Source organism: Megalobrama amblycephala, linkage group LG19 (assembly GCF_018812025.1).
Source record: "Megalobrama amblycephala isolate DHTTF-2021 linkage group LG19, ASM1881202v1, whole genome shotgun sequence".
NCBI lineage: Eukaryota > Metazoa > Chordata > Actinopteri > Cypriniformes > Xenocyprididae > Megalobrama > Megalobrama amblycephala.
The window spans coordinates 25951687-25969348 of record NC_063062.1 but is presented as its reverse complement, the minus strand read 5'-3'; the positions used below and the strand labels follow the sequence as shown (position 1 = coordinate 25969348).

The 17662-nt window shown below is 40.7% G+C and overlaps 1 protein-coding gene across 1 annotated transcript; it reads right to left on the bottom strand.

The window, feature by feature from the left end:
- Positions 1 to 5038: 5038 nt before the first annotated feature.
- LOC125253925 lies at positions 5039 to 12349 on the bottom strand. The gene is made up of 11 exons (XM_048168183.1): positions 12166 to 12349; positions 11072 to 11500; positions 10841 to 10985; positions 10440 to 10747; positions 10086 to 10293; positions 9875 to 9967; positions 8707 to 8843; positions 8378 to 8575; positions 8054 to 8280; positions 6637 to 6849; positions 5039 to 6515 (listed from the first exon to the last, which is right to left on the bottom strand). Exons 1-11 carry the CDS (start codon positions 12183 to 12185, stop codon positions 6109 to 6111), a joined length of 2385 nt encoding a protein of 794 aa, XP_048024140.1. The 5' UTR covers positions 12186 to 12349; the 3' UTR covers positions 5039 to 6108.
- Between the last annotated feature and the right edge of the window lie 5313 nt (positions 12350 to 17662).

Here is a 17662-nt window from a genome sequence, read left to right as displayed (position 1 = left end):
ATCATGTCAGTTATTATTGCTCCATCTGCCATTTTTCACTGTTGTTCTTGCTTGCTTACCTAGTCTGATGATTCAGCTGTGCACAGATCCAGACGTTAATACTGGCTGCCCTTGTCTAATGCCTTGAACATGGGCTGGCATATGCAAATATTGGGGGCGTACATATTAATGATCCCGACTGTTACGTAACAGTCAGTGTTATGTTGAGATTCGCCTGTTCTTCAGAGGTCTTTTAAACAAATGAGATTTGCACAAGAAGGAGGAAACAATGGAGTTTGAGACTCACTGTATGTCATTTCCATGTACTGAACTCTTGTTATTTAATTATACCAAGATAAATTCAATATTTGAATCTAGGGCACCTTTAAGTGACCTGTGCTTTATTATTTACATTTGTTCATTTAGCAGATGATTTTATCCAAAGAGACTCATGAAGGAAAACAGTCTTAAAGAGGCAATGACATGATAAATGATGACAATACAAACATTGTCCTGAAAAGTACAAGCTTGAACAAAGAGGGAAATAAGAAATAGAGAAAAAGAAGTTTTTAAGTCACTTGCTGCTCCTTGATGTAAATGAACAACTGATTCAGATGAGCTTCAACACAATCCTCATTCTGATGCTGAAAACTGATTATAATGACAGATGAAGGTGAAGATGAGGGTGATGAGAGTCACAGACAGACTCCGGATGATGTTCATGTGCTTCAAGCGCCCAAAACAGCAGCTGTATGAAAGCCTCCTCTCGCCCCTCACTGATGCTGATTTCATTCAAGTCTCTTTCAGACTGTTTGCTGAACACACAGAGGAGCGTTCAGGGTTTCAGCAACTTTATCACTTCAAATATCAACAGGCTGACTCGAGATTTACACCCGAAGTTGATTTTTGCAGATTGGCGTATGATTTTTCATAACGATTCAGATGAGCTATATTTTTTTATATGAAAATAATTTTTCGGGTCAACCCTCAATATTACGTTTCAGAACGCCAAATTGGAAACCGCACGCCCGAGGGCGTTGAATCCAATGGTGAGTTGTGACTGAGGGCCAGCCCATCGCAGGCGTACAAGATCCAACGGCTAGTGTACAGATCCACAGCCGTACAACGAATCCAACAACGCCTCAACGCTGAATATGGATAAATTTTCAGCCCTAAACTGCGTTGGATTGGCGAAACGATTGTTGGGCGTAGTGCCCCCAGGCCATCCGATCACCTGAGCGCCTTTGCTTCGTTTGCAGGACCTTGTTTTGATTTTTTATCATTTTTTATGTTTTAGGATTGACCGCATCACATATGCAGCATAAATATACCCCAATCCTTTTGTGCCTATTTCACGGGTTCCGTTCGTGTTAGAAAGTCGGTTCAGACGCGGTTGTTCTCGTCTTCCCGAGCCGGTTCTGACGACGTCAGAATATCATGAAAATCTCAAAGTGCCAATTGGGCAGTTTTCATAATTATGCACAATAGATGCATAAGCACGCCAGCTTAGCCTTGAACTGTTAGTCCGTCTTGATATTGATATCTACGGGAAGGCCTAAATCACCTCTGTACATTTATGTATCATCCAACTGAAAATATGAGTTTCCTAGCCTGTACAGCCTGGTTAATATTTGGACAAACTTTTGGACCACTGAGATTACTGCCTAAATTGGGTTTATTGTAGTGATAATTATTAGCGGTCACATTGGGCTATATTAATGTGTTTGTGCTTGATGGAAAGTGGGGATTCAGGGCTACAATTTGGTCTATCACAACTGAAAATCTGAGTCTCCTTTGGGCTCAAGATAACAGGGGTCAAGTATGCCGTGTCGAGGTCATTCAGAGCTTTGTTGTGGATATATTCTCACCAAAATCTTTGTAAATGAGCCAAATCTTAAGCTATTTTTATATATTTTGTATAAAATTAAAGCTGAACATTGGTAGTTTACAAATATGTTGATGAATTTACTTGTTCAGAAAGTGAAAGAGGAGATTTACAGTTGAGCCTGTTTTTGGGCTTTTGCAAGGCTGCAGCTGTTTGCTACAGCTGCCTGTACAATTTTATTTATTGTTCATTAAAACAAAGTCCAATCAGAATGTGTCTTATATCATTGGAAAGCTTGTGTTGTGCAGTTTCACACGAGCTCAACACCACTGTTGTACGTTGTTCGCAGGCCGAGAGAACAGGGGTCAAGTGAGGCCTTACAGAGGTCATTCAGAGTTTTGTTGTGATCTAAGGGCATCACAGACCTGTTATTGCTCCATCTCGCGTGGCTGAACGCCACGTGTCCCTCTAAGAAGTTGGACGCCGACCGCGCGGGGCCGCGTAACTATTTAGCATGCCGGAGTCTCGTTCGTTATCGGAATGAACCAGACAAATCGCTCCACCAACTAAGAACGGCCATGCACCACCACCCACAGAATCGAGAAAGAGCTATCAATCTGTCAATCCTTTCCGTGTCCGGGCCGGGTGAGGTTTCCCGTGTTAAGCCGCAGGCTCCACTCCTGTTGGTGCCCTTCCGTCAATTCCTTTAAGTTTCAGCTTTGAAACCATACTCCCCCCGGAACCCAAAAACTCTTGGTTTCCCTCACGCTGCCAGGAGGGTCATGGGAATAACGCCGCCTCATTACGGGTCAGCATCGTTTACGGTCGGAACTACGACGGTATCTGATCGTCTTCGAACCTCCGACTTTCGTTCTTGATTAATGAAAACATTCTTGGCAAATGCTTTCGCTCTCGTCCGTCTTGCGCCGGTCCAAGAATTTCACCTCTAGCGGCGCAATACGAATGCCCCCGGCCGACACCAGGTTCCGGAAACCCACAAAATAGAACCGGAGTCCTATTCCATTATTCCTAGCTCCGGTATTCAGCGGCGACGGGCGGCCTGCTTTGAACACTCTAATTTTTTCAAAGTAAACGCTCTGGTCCCCGAGTGACCAGACGACCCAGCTAAGGGCATCCAGGGGGCACCGAGAGGCAGGGGGACACGGGGACAGGCGGTGGCACGCCTCGCGGCGGACCGCCAGCCCGCTCCCGAGATCCAACTACGAGCTTTTTAACTGCAGCAACTTTAGTATACGCTATTGGAGCTGGAATTACCGCGGCTGCTGGCACCAGACTTGCCCTCCAATGGGTCCTCGCCCATGGGTTTAGGATACGCTCATTCCAATAGGTTGTTTGCACATGACGTCACAGCAGCAGCGCGAATGAGTCTGGAGGGCAGGGATTGATGTTTCTATATAGGAATCCTATCAAAAACTCAAAATTTGTATGTTCTGCGTTGTTTATGGTTGCTCAAATCGTTAAAATCGAGAACCCAGAAGGTCTTTATATCGTTTTCCTAACCTATACCGTTTTTTATAATTTAGTTCATTTTTTTTTTTTACTTTAAAAGTTGTCGCCTTTTATAGCATTTTGTGTCTGCTGATACTGAAATGATTATGGATACCTGCTTACCTTTTGTTTTTGACTTGGTTAAATATTCACATTCTTCATGCTATCGTTTGCAGGGAGGAGAAGATATTTTATCTATTGAATGATAATTTGGTGTTTTCACTTCAGTTTTGTAGAATTCTGTTTACAATGTTGATCTGGTTACCATGAAAACAGTCATGCGCTGCTGTTTCAGCCGTCGTATGGTAGAAAACGTCCAAATAAAATAAATGTTTAACAAGCTGACAGAAGTCGATGCATTTCTTTCTTGGAAGCGTGTAAATGTATAGTTTTAATGTTGTTTTAGTAAATATTCACTTTCCATATGACCACGAAGGAGAATACATTTGCTAGTCGTCTTCCCTCACCTTCTCAACCAAGGCGAAAATTGTATTAGCGTCCAGTTTTTTCCCCCGAACGATATCGTGAGTTCCTATTACAATTCTCGAATCAGCATAAATGACCAACAATGGTGACATTTTTCACAATAATGACAGAAAATTTAAATACCGCACTTAACATCACTAGCAGAAAGGCAGCGCGATATAAACAAACCCAGACTTATAACTGAACGCGGCGTGATGGCAGCTTAACATCCACTATATCTACCTCCTCGATGGCAATCAAGTCTTTCAATTCAGTGGAAAAGTCGCTCCTCTTCATAACATAACGATCACGTCCAACATATGTTGTGATTTTCTGTTTACGCCTTTCTAAATCAGCACAGAAAGGACTTATCCCTATCTCTTCCATTCTAATTTTCACTGCTTGCCCTCCACCGGAATTTCGCGCGTCACTAGAACCACGTGATTGCAAACAACCTATCACAGGGCCTCGAAAGAGACCTGTATTGTTATTTTTCGTCAGTACCTCTCCGTGTCGGAAATGGGTAATTTGCGCGCCTGTTGCCTTCCTTGGATGTGGTAGCCGTTTCTCAGGCTCCCTCTCCGGAATCGAACCCTGATTCCCCGTTAAGCCGCGCACACACTTAACGATTGTAAGGCCGATTATGAATGTAAATTATGACTGATCGCGCTCAAACGCGTCCAGTCTGCGATTACAGTCGGTGTTCAAATTCCATGTGTAAGTATTTAAATCTGCTTCAGTTGCAGGAAACAATCGGTATGTGTGTTCAGTTCAGTCTTTGAATGTTTTAGCTAATCGTTAGGTGTGTGCCCGGCTTTACCCGTGGTCACCATGGTAGGCGCCGGACCCATCGACAGTTGATAGGGCAGACATTCAAAACAGTCGTCGCCGCCGCGGGGGGAGCGCGATCGGCCCGAGGTTATCTAGGTTTTGGATCTGATAAATGCACGCGTCACGAGAGGGAGGCTCGGGTCGGCACCCGTTAGCATGTATTAGCTCTGGAATTGCCACAGTTATCCAAGTATTGGATGGAGCGATCAAAGGAACCATAACTGATTTAATGAGCCATTCGCAGTTTCACAAACCCTAACTCTATTGAACTAATCTCTTGTACGAACTATATTTTCATGTTTTTTTAGACATTTAAAAATCTTTGCAATTAAAAAGGTTAGGCCATCCATCATCATCACAGCCTCCAAAGCCCTGCTGTCCAACAGATCGACCATTAGGTTGTAGAAAATAGATTTGCTACATATGAAAAGGAACAAATATATATTTACATACACAGGTAGTGCAATAACAAAATACAATAAATAAATACATTTTATAAACATATACATATATAAACAACCATTTCAGTAAACTCTAAAACATATCAACATTCAAAATTTGTTAAAAAACTATGAAAAGCACATAGATGGTGCTAAGTTGTTGTCTGTTCTTGACAGCGGGCCTCTGGAAAGAGGCAAATTTAGGCCCAACTCAACAGTACCCTGACAGGCGCCACATGTTTCCAAGTGAACGATGTTGGTCTCAAGTGAAAGGCCAGAATCTAGGCTATATATTACCCAATCACTGAAGTAAATGTGGTCAAGTTGAAGAGAGAGCCAGGCCTAAGAGTCAGGCACAAATCTGCCCTCTTCGGTTAGACCAGGTTAACAATAAATCACCTGGGGAGAATTTTCTCCTGGTCACACCCAAAAAATTAACTTTATACTTGCGGTAACCTTTGATTAGTCTTGTTAATAAAATAGTATCAAGTCAAATTATTAACACTTCCCCCACCAGCAGTTTATACATTATACCTTACAACATTATTAAACTGAATATATAGTTAACATTTTTATACTTGTATTGATTTTCATTTCACCCCCTATACCTCCTAATAAAAGGAAAAAAATGAAGTTAAACCATAAATATATCAAATAAAAACTTTATTGACATGTTGTCATAAAGATGCTCTGCAATGACTCTTGAGTTGGTATTCAAACTAGACAATCAGAACAACATTTCTTTTTTGGAATAAATGAATACTACTAAGCAAGTAAATGATCAGTGTCACAGTGTATTCAATTTAGCAGGCCTGTCTGCCTGGGGTCAGAGGTCAGACCTTAAAGTTTTCGTATGTATTTCTGCCCAACATTTTCAAATATATGGTTAATGATTAATACACACATTAAAAGCTTAGCTGTTCGTCTATCCTGCAAGCCCAGGCCCACAATTCTAAGACAACCTGGCAGCTGGTGACAAATTAACAGCAGGATAAATTAGCCCATGTCTTGGTACAATATAATACAATAGAACGTAATAGAGTCTGTCCGGGGAGGTTGTCAATCATCCAGCCACTCCAGCTCCTCTTCCTCCCCACGAAAAGACCTCTTCTTTATGCTGTGGTTGAAGCGGATCTTCTCATCTTTGGAAATGTCCTTTGTGGCCTGAAAGAGCATGACGTCCCTGTCTCCTTCTTGCAGCTTCACTGTGCAGAGGCGTGGCTGCACGTTGAACTTCTTCTTGGAGTGCGTAATCAATCTCCCTTTGGTTTCCAGAGACGGGTGGCACTCACAGGGGAAGGTCTCCGCATCGATGCAGACTTCCTCACTCCCATGTTTAAAGAAAAACAGGTGGCCCAGCTTATCCTGCATCTCTGCCATCTCCCTGCCCTCAGCACCCATGATCACCTTTCCGTGGAAATCACACAGGATGGAGCCCTTCCCGAAGGCCTTGGTTGCAACAACTCCTGTGGTCAAAAACAACGTTTTCACTTCAGTAAGTACACATTTGTAACAGGAATGATGTTACTACATTTTTTCATTAATGTGCCGTTCATGATGTTATTATATTCATATATCAATTTATACCTTTCTGCCCCCCAAAATCCTTCACAGCCAGACCCGACCATTTCTGACGGGTCACCCCCCTGATGATGGCTGGGTCACTCTGTGCCTGTGCTCTGCTGAGCGGCCTCCACTTCGCAATGACGTCCTCTGGACGGGGATGATTGGCCGTCCACCCCTCTGCCTCTATGACTTTAGCCACCTTCGCTGCAGTCGGGGCACATCTTGAGCATTTTGCTGTCAAAGAGAGAACGTTTAAATTAAAATTCCGGTTCACCCTTATGAAACAAAAATATTTTGCAGTATATTGGAAAATATCATGTAATATATCAGGCAATATATTCTTACAGTGCTTCCCACAGGTTTGAAATATACTTGCGGTGGTAGCCGGGCGAAAAATCCTCCTATTACCCACGGCACAAAAATGGTCTACTACATGTGACAAACAAATAATGTGTGATTTTTAACAGTATTTTTATTTATTGAAATTAATTTTAAATTGCATAGCATATTACATTTAATTACATACTAATAGTATCCATAATTACAGCATTTAAATGGTTCTCCTTTTCCTATGTTCTCCTTGCTGTCATATAGTATCTCTCTCAGTGAATGGGAGAGACAGATTTTAATAGTAAAATTTATAAAATTAATAATATATGTGTCAAATAATGTTCTTAGTCTTTTTTTCCTGTGGGGGAGACTACAATGATTTACTATGAATTAATTGGAAATCAAATTAAATACAATTTATTGTGTAACCAAAATACCAATAATGCCCAAAAGAAAAAAAAAAAAAACTTAGCGTGTGACTTTTAATTATAAACAAGCCTGAAATACACCGGGACTCTTATTTTGAAATGTCTGTACTATTGCAGGCTGATCCTTCAGATTCTTACAATCTTCTAAAACATTTTATATAAAGGCCATGAAGTAGACTTAGTAATAATTCATCAACTTGAGTTCATCAGCAATCGCTTGGCATAAATCTGTGCTTTTCATTGATTGAGAATCACTTTGAAACAGTCTGAAGCGCTCTTGCGCGAGCTTGTAGAAAGCACAACAGCGCCCCCTTGTGACTTTGCAAAATGCAGCGCCCGTGAGAATGTCAGCAGGAGTAAACAGTTCTGACGCACACATAACGAGCAGGTACGAAACGACTAGTTTATCGATCGCGGATGTTTTTATTATCTTGTGGATATAAAAGTATAAGAGGATAAACATAATAAAAGCAAAAATGGGTCTCAAAATATACTTGGGCGGCCATTATTATACGTGGGCGGCCCGCCCAAGTAAAGTCTATGTGTGGGAAGCACTGTCTTATATATGGGATTTAATATTTATATTTTCCAATATATTGCAATACATTTTCCTTTCGTAAGTTCTAAATGTTTCCGTTGGAGCAGATCTAATCATTGGCTAAGAAAGTGTCTACACTTACACAAAAGATGTTGCTCGCGCTTGCTGTACTGCAGAGCTCTCCACTTGTCGTAGAAGACTCTGTCGGTGGGGAACCCAGCTTTTGCTCTCTGGGTTTTGTTGGGTGGCTGGCCAGTGATTCCTACAGGGAAGGCCTGTAGGAAAACGTCCAAGTCCGGTGTTGGGCTGCTCACCTCTTCTTCCACTCGCCTTCTCTTCTCTGCCCGGGCGCCATCTTCAGCAGAGTCGCTGCAACATTGAAAAGGTTTCACGGTTACACACTGACAAACTGACGGATGAGCGTTGAGAGACATTATAATTATAACTGTTTCAGATAATTACATACCGACTCAGGGAGTTGAGCAGGTTTGCGGTCGCCACCACAAACTCCAGGGGCTTCATTCGGTAGTATTTATTTGCCACCGCCGTCGAATGGGCCATGTAGTGTGCGACAGACGCCTTCTGCTCCTCTGTGAGGTTTGCAGCCGCATCTGTCTCCACGCTCCTGCGTACCTGCTGGCTTTTGATGTTGGGCAGTTTGTAGCTGCAATGGGGCAGAAATATCAGATGAAACTCCCAAACTTGAATTATATCATTTTCTACAGGCTGATTCGTTTAATAAATGCACAAATCCAACAGATATTTTTGGACTTATGGACTGCTGTTAACACTTACTGTGCGTGCAGACGACAGAGGTCATTGGTTGCACTCCTGATCTTCGTGCCCGATGTTGAAACAAACAACCTGTTTCCATGATCTACATCCGGCTGGATGCAGTCAGGGCGGATCCAGGTGTAGTATGCGTCCAGCATCTGCAGAGACAAACAAAACAAAATCTGTTAAAGGTGCCCAAGAATGCTTTTTCACAAGATGTAATATAAGTCTAAGGTGTCTGTGAAGTTTCAGCTCAAAATACCCCATAGATTTTTTTAAATTAATTTTTTTAACTGCCTATTTTGGGGCATCATTAACAATGCACTGATTAACACTCGGCGCCGCGCCTTTAAATCTCGCGCTCCCTGCCACACGAGCTCTCGCATTTACAAAGTTCACACAGCTAATATAACCCTCAAATGGATCTTTACAAGATGTTCGTCATGCATGCTTCGAATTATGTGAGTAAAGTATTTATTTGGATGTTAACGTTTGATTTTGCATGAGTTTGAGGCTGTGCCCCGTGGCTAACGGCTAATGCTACACTGTTGGAGAGATTTATAAAGAATGAAGTTGTGTTTATGAATTATACAGACTGCAAGTGTTTAAAAATTAAAATAACGACGGCTCTTGTCTCCGTGAATACAGTGATAAACAATGGTAACTTTTAACAGTACATTAGCAACATGCTAACGAAACATTTAGAAAGACAATTTACAAATATCACTAAAAATATCATGTTATCATGAATCATGTCAGTTATTATTGCTCCATCTGCCATTTTTCGCTGTTGTTCTTGCTTGCTTACCTAGTCTGATGATTCAGCTGTGCACAGATCCAGACGTTAATACTGGCTGCCCTTGTGTAATGCCTTGAACATGGGCTGGCATATGCAAATATTGGGGGCGTACATATTAATGATCCCGACTGTTACGTAAGAGTATGTGTTATGTTGAGATTCGCCTGTTCTTCGGAGGTCTTTTAAACAAATGAGATTTATATAAGAAAGAGGAAACAATGGAGTTTGAGACTCACTGTATGTCATTTCCATGTACTGAACTCTTGTTATTTAACTATGCCGAGATAAATTCAATGTTTGAATCTAGGGCACCTTTAATATCTGTTGGTTCGTTGCTGGTGTTACTGTATTTTATGGTAAGGCAATTTAGCCTGTACAAAGTGTACTTACTGCTGCCTCCTCCATTGTTAGGGCAGTCTTGTGTTCGCTGACAGCCACACACACCTTTCCCCCAGAATTTTTCCGTTCATCCCACTCTGCTGTCTGAGAAAAAATAAAACTCACAGAGTGAATAACTGACATAAACGTCCTCTTTGCAGACAACCTAATATAATCTGTTTAGGCTGATGCCCCCACAAAAACTGAGGTCTAAACCACTTACAGTTAATCCCTCCACCGCTCCTGGTCTCTGGAAGTGACCGAGGATCAGGATTGCTTCACAGTAGTAGCGGAAAATGGTCTTTTCCTCTGAAGACACGTGGTCACCTTCCAGCATCCTCCCATAAACGGACAGCATGTCTTTCTTGGCCTTCCGGAGGACTGCCTGGCACTCCTGAAGGCTCTTCTCACCCTCAAGGAACCGTTCATACCTAGAATGACATACAAGACAACGATGCGCTGGAGAATTACACACGTCTGTAGCACATAACCCCAGATGTACAGCCAGCACATAAGTACTATCAACATGGAGGAAGTCATGAAAGAAAACAAAATGGAAGGCAGATTAGCAACTGACCTGATTTTACAAGTGACCTTGCTGTTCGACCTGGAAACTGGCTTTCTGAGGGTAGTGAGGAGGTCGATGTAGGCTTGGCACTTCCTGTAGAAGTCAGCATCTGCTGCAACCAAGTTGAGGTGGGTCTTCAGATACTGAACAAACCGGATCATGTTCTTGATGTAGTTCAGTATGGTGGCTGGGCCCATGTCAGCGCGCCGGAGTTGGGTGAGGAAGTCCTTGGTCTCAGTGGACTTTAGCAGGAAGTCTAAGGTGACTTCATCCCCACTTGGCTGGATGTATCTCAGCATCCTGGAGACGTTGTCTATCTGTGATAAGGAAAAAGAGAAGTGTGAGATGATGCAGTGAGAAAAAAAGCCACGGAGCAGACTAAAAAGAAACAGAAATGGGATGTATCTTACCACCTGCTGGCAGTTTGTGACCTGCAGGGTGTTGATCAAGTAGCCCTTGAAGTCTGTCAACATGGCCTCTTCTGCAGGGAATTTTTGATAGAGCCCCATGTTCATCATTTTGACCCGGACACCTGGGCTCGTCTGTGCTTGATCTCTGAAAAAGAAAATACAGACAGAAGAAAATGAGCTCAAAGCAACCTTACAGTTTTTGCACTGATGTGTGTGAGGTTTAGAACGTACCCTTGCCATGTTCGGTCACTTGGATCGGTGGTGCTGCCTTCAGAGCTGCTGTCCTCCGAAACCAAGACACCACCGGCTGCTCCAGAAAGGCCACTGGCTGTGGGAACGACAGCTGTGCTGCTGGACGGCTCTTCGGGTTCCAGGTCTGCCTGGTTAGGAGCGTTGGCCACGAAAAACTTTCTTTGACGCAGCTCTTCCAGAAGAGCCAGCCTAGATGGTCTGTGGGGGTAACGTTTAACCATCTCCTTGTAGTCCCAGTTTCTGGCTTCCCGTGTCCACGCCTTGGTGGACTCCTTGGCCCTGTTCGCCTCCTCCAGCCGTTCTTCGGGTGTACTATTCCTCATGCAGACCCTGCTCAGGTGCGTCGTCAGCATTTCCTGTGGTTTTTCACACAGCAGGCAGTGAACGATGCGACGGTCAGATTTCTGGCTGTGAGACAAAGCAGACACACCAAAGATTACAAATGTGAAAATGAATGAAGACAGAGCATTCTTAACACAGAGGCCTGATGTGACCCTTAACCAGCAAAACTGATCATATAAAGCTACTGTAATACTACCAGAACCAGTTTTTCAGCCTTCTTACCACAGAGGCCATTGTGTGTGCTAATGTGGCTGACCAATTCACACCTAACCCTTGACCTATTTTAGTTTAGGGATGAGAAATAAGTCTTACTAAGAAAAGAAAAGTTGACTGAACTTAAAATTATAAGGCAACTTGATGCACAGCTTTTTTGAGTTTACTCAAGTATAGAGTTTATTTAACTGATGTTATAGTTGAGTAAACTCAAAGAAAATGCTGTGCAGCAAGTTGCCTTATAATTGTAGGTTAAGTCAACTTTTATTTTTTTTTACAGTGTAGAAAAACAAAGAGGAGCACCTATCCTTTAGTTTTTCACAATTTGCTCAAGATATCATGTTTTTATCCATACTATGTCAACTGGCATATAACAATAACAGGCAATAACAAGCAAATAGCTTACAATAACAAACAAATAGGCAAATAACAGCATATAACAATAACATGGAAAAAAGTTTGGATCAGACACAACACAAATAGGAAAAATCAACTAGAGAAAAGAAATTTGAACTTACATGTTGGATTCTGATGCCATTTTCAAGTTTCAACTTCAAAGTTCAAGATGTCCTTGCAAAGGTCAAAAGGTGGTATCCGTAATCTGATTTGAAAACAAAGTGAATGTGATTCACTACCTGCAGTGTGTATACACTCCCAGTTGTGTGATGTCATCGTCAAGCAGACCAATCAGGTTTATTGCTATTGTTTATCGGGTGGGAGGACCCAGCATCTGGAAAATAATCAGACTGTTGTAAATATTGAGAGATATAAGGTCAAAAATAAAACAAAAACACCACATAATAAGAATATATTTATTAAATGTATAAAATATTTTTGGAATGCTCCCCTGGGGAGAATTTTCTCCTGGTCTGACCCAAAAAAAATGAACTTTATACCTGGTAACCTTTGATTAATCTTGTTAATAAAATAGTATAAAGTCAAATTATTAACACTTTCCCCACCAGCAGTTTATACATGATACCTTACAACATTATTAAACTGAATATATAGTTAACATTTTTATACTTGTATTGATTTTCATTTGACTTGATCAAGAAAAAAATAAAATAAATAAATAAAATAAAAACTTTGGGACATCTCATTTGTCAAAGATTCGCCTCGTTTGTTATAAGACACACAGTTAACAATGGTCATTGCAGGTCAACTTTTGAAACTTTTAAGTAGATAATCAGACCCTGCCCCCACCAGCCTGGAAAGGTGTGAAAGTCAGCCTGTAATCAGCACTTTAATTCAGAAGTTTGGAGTGAGTCGTTGTGTTTAAAATGGGCCCATTTTCATCCTGTTATTAGCCCATTCACCTTACACCATCCACCAATCAGGTCAAGGTTTAAAATCTGCAAAGTGGTCAATAAAGGTGAGCCTCAGAGGCACCAGTTACTCAGTTCTTCAAGGCAAAGATTACTAGATAATCCACAGGAGAGACCAGGAACATACACCAACACATACTTGAACCAAACCAAACCAAACCACACAAGACTAGAAACACAGGGTTTATATACAAGGGCTAACAAGCAGGGTGATTAGAAACAGCTGGGTGTGATGATTATGTGATGAGTTGCTATGGTGACAAACTAGTGGCGGGAAATAGAACTACAACAATTCCAACAATGAGTCCAAAACGGAGTGCACATGTAAAGGCGAGCATACTGTGCGATATCTGTGCGATTTCAGCAAGGTTACCAACTCGCACTGTACACGCGTGCGATGGAAAACCAAAACGCACGATTTATGTGCTCACACTATGCGGTCCGATAGTCGAGACGTGACTCCACTGCTCACACTATGCGTTTGAAATATGCACGATAAACCATGTACTGGGATGCGCCGATTGACAATGTTTCCAGAGATATCGTCAAACGCATCAGCTATGGATATCAAGAGGATTTAGCATTTCCAATTCATATATTAAATAATAATAATAATAATAATAATAATAATAATAATAATTAGCCTATTATTATTAGTAGTAGTATTAGTAGTAGCAGTATAGGGTAGGCCTATTTAATATTAAATTGATTGCTACAATTCATTTGGCCCGCGATATTTTATAGCGCATCACCGCATAACTGACGCACTGCGAGGATAATAAAAGATTTGATTAGCTTATAATTACTCCTCACTGAAAATTATTTAAAGACATTTATACAATGAATTAAAGGCATATAATTAAAATTATTAACGTTCGAAGCAGTGGCGTAGCCAGAATTTTATTTTTGGGGGGGGGCCCATCTAAAAATGAGGGGGCCGCTACAATATATATATATATATATATATATATATATGACACTAATAATGACTACAATGACACTAATAATTCTTAATTTCTAAAAGAAATGCAAAATCAATCGGTAGTTATTAATAGAATAACGAGACACAAACCTTTACATTCAATCGCGTTTGGTCCCATTTATTTTTGATCTCAGTGCATACTACATATACAAACTTTTACTCTCAAAGTGCGCACATTTGTAGAAATACACGTTTACCTCAGATTTCATTAGATAGAATTTCTAGAACATGTACGCAGGATTTCATAATTACAGAGGTCATAAAATGTAGTTTGCTAGGGGGGTACGGGGTCATGCAAAATTTAGATTTCCCTGGTGCATATATGTGCAGTTTTAAGACATTAAGACCAACAAATTGGATAACAATAGCTTTAAAACCATGCCAACAAATACATGCGTGCACAGTTTTGAGGCAGCTTTAATCGCATGTTTGTCAATTTCATTTTCAAGCGACGGTCATTGCTCGTAGTATCTATTGCGTTTTGTTTAAGCTATAATAAAGTAATTATGAAGCGCGCGCCGGCGCATTTGCGCATGAAATTCTTGAGTGCGCACCTCGAGCACAGTATAATGACTGATTGGACAGTCGTGTTATTTTTTCTGAGTTTTACCGACATAGCCTGACATCATCTCATCTGACCGCGGTTCACTGTTGTTCAACTGAAGGTCCCTCGTCGTCATCTGCACCTTTTCCGCGCTCGTTTGACTTGCGCCTGGCGCTGAGGTGAAGCCGGAATGCGCGTCTGAAAAGTGTCCCGTTTGTTGTGTCGTAAAGAGACAGTTCTAAACGCAGCGTTTTACTTGTCAATGTTTTAAAAAAACGATTTTTATTTTTGGTATTTTATATGCTCTGTTGGTGGTTTGTGGAGTATCATCACCCGGGAGGGATATTTTTTTTTATCCCCACCAGGGATAAAAATAATTCAGCAGAGGCAGGGATACATAGACCAGACCATAAACCATTTATAAATTAATTTTAAACAATAAAACATTTTGTCAGAACCTAAAGTAAATTATCCCTACATATTGTTTTGTTTGATTGTGTAATTTGCTTTTTGAACCGTGGAAAAACCGTTATTTCTATTCTAAAAAAATACAGATTATCCAGACTTGTGAAGTTAGAGCGTTAAACAGTTTTTCACCAAGTCTCTGTTCAGGATTTTTTGGGCGGAGCTAAAACGGGGGTCTGATGACGCACTTGGACCCCCGAGCATAGCCCCTCCCCTAAAACTATATAACTGTCGATGACGCACCGAGCGTGGCGCCGCCTCTACAGCGGTTCACTCGAGTGCCATTACGGTTACGAACCGACGTCATGCCGTGTTGCATGCCGGGGCGGCGCCGCCATTTTGACAGGATCGCCCCACTGAAATGAATACAGATACTTGCTTACCTTTTGTTTTGTTTCTGCCATTAAGTGGAACATTCACATTTTTAAGGGTATCGTTTGCAGGGAACAGAAGCTATTTTATAGCATCGCATGATAATTTTATTTATTTTTTATTTTTTCACTGACGTTTTGTAGAATTTCGTTTACAATCTGTTACATCTGTTTACCGTGTCGCACACTGGACGCTCGCTGCTGCTTCAGCCATCATATGAATATCCAAATAAAAGTATGTGTTCAACACGCTGAGAAAAATCGATTCATTTATTTGTTGGAAACGTTTAAATGACGCTTAAACAAGCATATTGAGTAGGCCTACAACTGTTGTCATTGTAAATATTCCTTTCCACGATCCCAGAGAATCAGAGATTATGGGTCAGTCAGCGGACAGACGGACACGAACACACTGTATTTTTATATTTATTTCAACAGATGACAAACAAAATCAAAACCCTAGGAGCTTGTCAACAGTTTAGTAGTGAGTCCTTGCAAGGGCACATTTTAAAAACGCTGGCTTAGTGTATTATGATGACATTATAATAAAAGATGTGCAGACGAGCCCTGAATATGAACGCAACGCGTTCTCCACACAGTATGCTTTAACAGATATGTACAGAATCTTGTGTTTGTCTCGGTGCATTAAGCGTTTCTTCATCCTTAAAAGCATTTGAATGTCCCCGTTCAAGTTCTACTAATTCACGAGCGGAGTGAGAGTCAGACTCGCAAAATGTAGGGTAGAGTGGGGGAAAACGCCCCCCACCTGTTTTTCTCAAAATAAGCACTAGAGGTAGTCAATATACATTTTCACTGTTGCTATGCACTACGTTTGACAACGGGGATAAACATTTTCTTGGAGAAGCTGACACCAGCGACGTATTTGAAGAGAAGAGGATTACATGGCAAGCGCTATAATTTTCAGATATTAGTAAGTGTTTAAGAGAATATTGTTCTGCAGGATATCACAGTATGATAGATGAATAGTGAAGTCTGTAGCTTGAGAGGATATGTTATTTATAAGGAATATAATTATATTTTAAAAATTAAACATTTTAAAAAAGTCGTAGCTTGTGGGGTAAAACGCCCCCCAGAGGGCATAGTTTCTCTCTATCATAATTACTATAATAACATATTTCTGTCTATCAAATCCTTTGTTTTACACTTAATGCAGTATAACTAGGTGGTAAAATCAAAATATTTAAACAAAATTAAAGAAAATAAAATAAAAATTACCTCAAGTGAGCATTAGGCTAGCTTGATAGCACAGTTGGCTCACTGATGGAAGGTGGTTAGGTGACCCAATGAAATTGGGTGGCTTTTAATGCATTTATTGGATATATTTTACTACATAAATATACAAATTTATAAGTTTAATATTTATTTAGGGTTTTCTGTTTGTCTTGGTGATAGTGGTGAACAAATACATCAATTATCAAATGTTAAAAATTTGGATATGTTGGATATTCCTCAAATAAATATTAAAAATATTAAATATATAGGCCAATACATGTTGATACATTACTTGCCTTTTACTTTTAGAGATTAAAAATTAGTCTGTTCATTTTGCTGTTGATCTATGAAGCAAACTGGTTGGTAAAGAAAAGGGGGCATTTTACCCCACCTTGGGGGGCGTTTTACCCCACCGCTGGGGCAAAACGCCCCCTTTGTACAAAAATATTTTCAGTCAAAATACTAATTAATTATGAAGGCTGAGCAATTTTAATATTTGGTGAATAACTCCTGCCATAGTCACTCAAAACCGGGATGGCAATTCTAGTCACATTTATGTTTTGTTTCACTGTAATGTCACATTTTCCTTAAGGGGGGCGTTTTCCCCCACTCTACCCTAATGTTAATTATTAAACCAAAAATTTCAAAAAACACTCAGCAATGTGATTCTTTTATTGAGTGATATGCAGTGGGTTTAATCAGTGCCATTACTAAAAGATTTGCCATCCGGCGTCTTCTCGTCATCTCCTACACCTGCTTCCCTTGCTGTTTTTACACGTAGAAAAAGCAAAAAACGTTGCTCATTGTCCGGTTCTCTCTCAGAACGATTATCAGAGTTACTATCACCATTATCGATGCAGCATTAATGACATGGTGAAATTTTTCACAATCATGACAGAAAACAAATTACTGAACTAAACTCAATGACGGAAAGGCTGCGCGATCCTGTCAAGATGGCGTATAAACAAAGAAGTTACCCAGAACTCAACGCGGCGTGACGTCAGAATCGTATTCTCTATACAGCCCGTTGCACATTTACATGGTTGTTATAATATACAATATGCTCGGTCTCCTTATTTAAATTGTCTAAAA

Bases quoted from the DNA above. Each gene is read 5' to 3' on its own strand.
- LOC125253925 (XM_048168183.1), bottom strand. From the start codon at position 12,185: ATGGCATCAGAATCCAACAT. The intron at 8,844-9,874 runs GTAAGTACACTT...TTGTCTCTGCAG, and splicing joins TAACAATGGAGGAGGCAGCA to ATGCTGGACGCATACTACAC. The intron at 6,850-8,053 runs GTAAGTGTAGAC...TCTCTTTGACAG, and splicing joins GCGCGAGCAACATCTTTTGT to CAAAATGCTCAAGATGTGCC.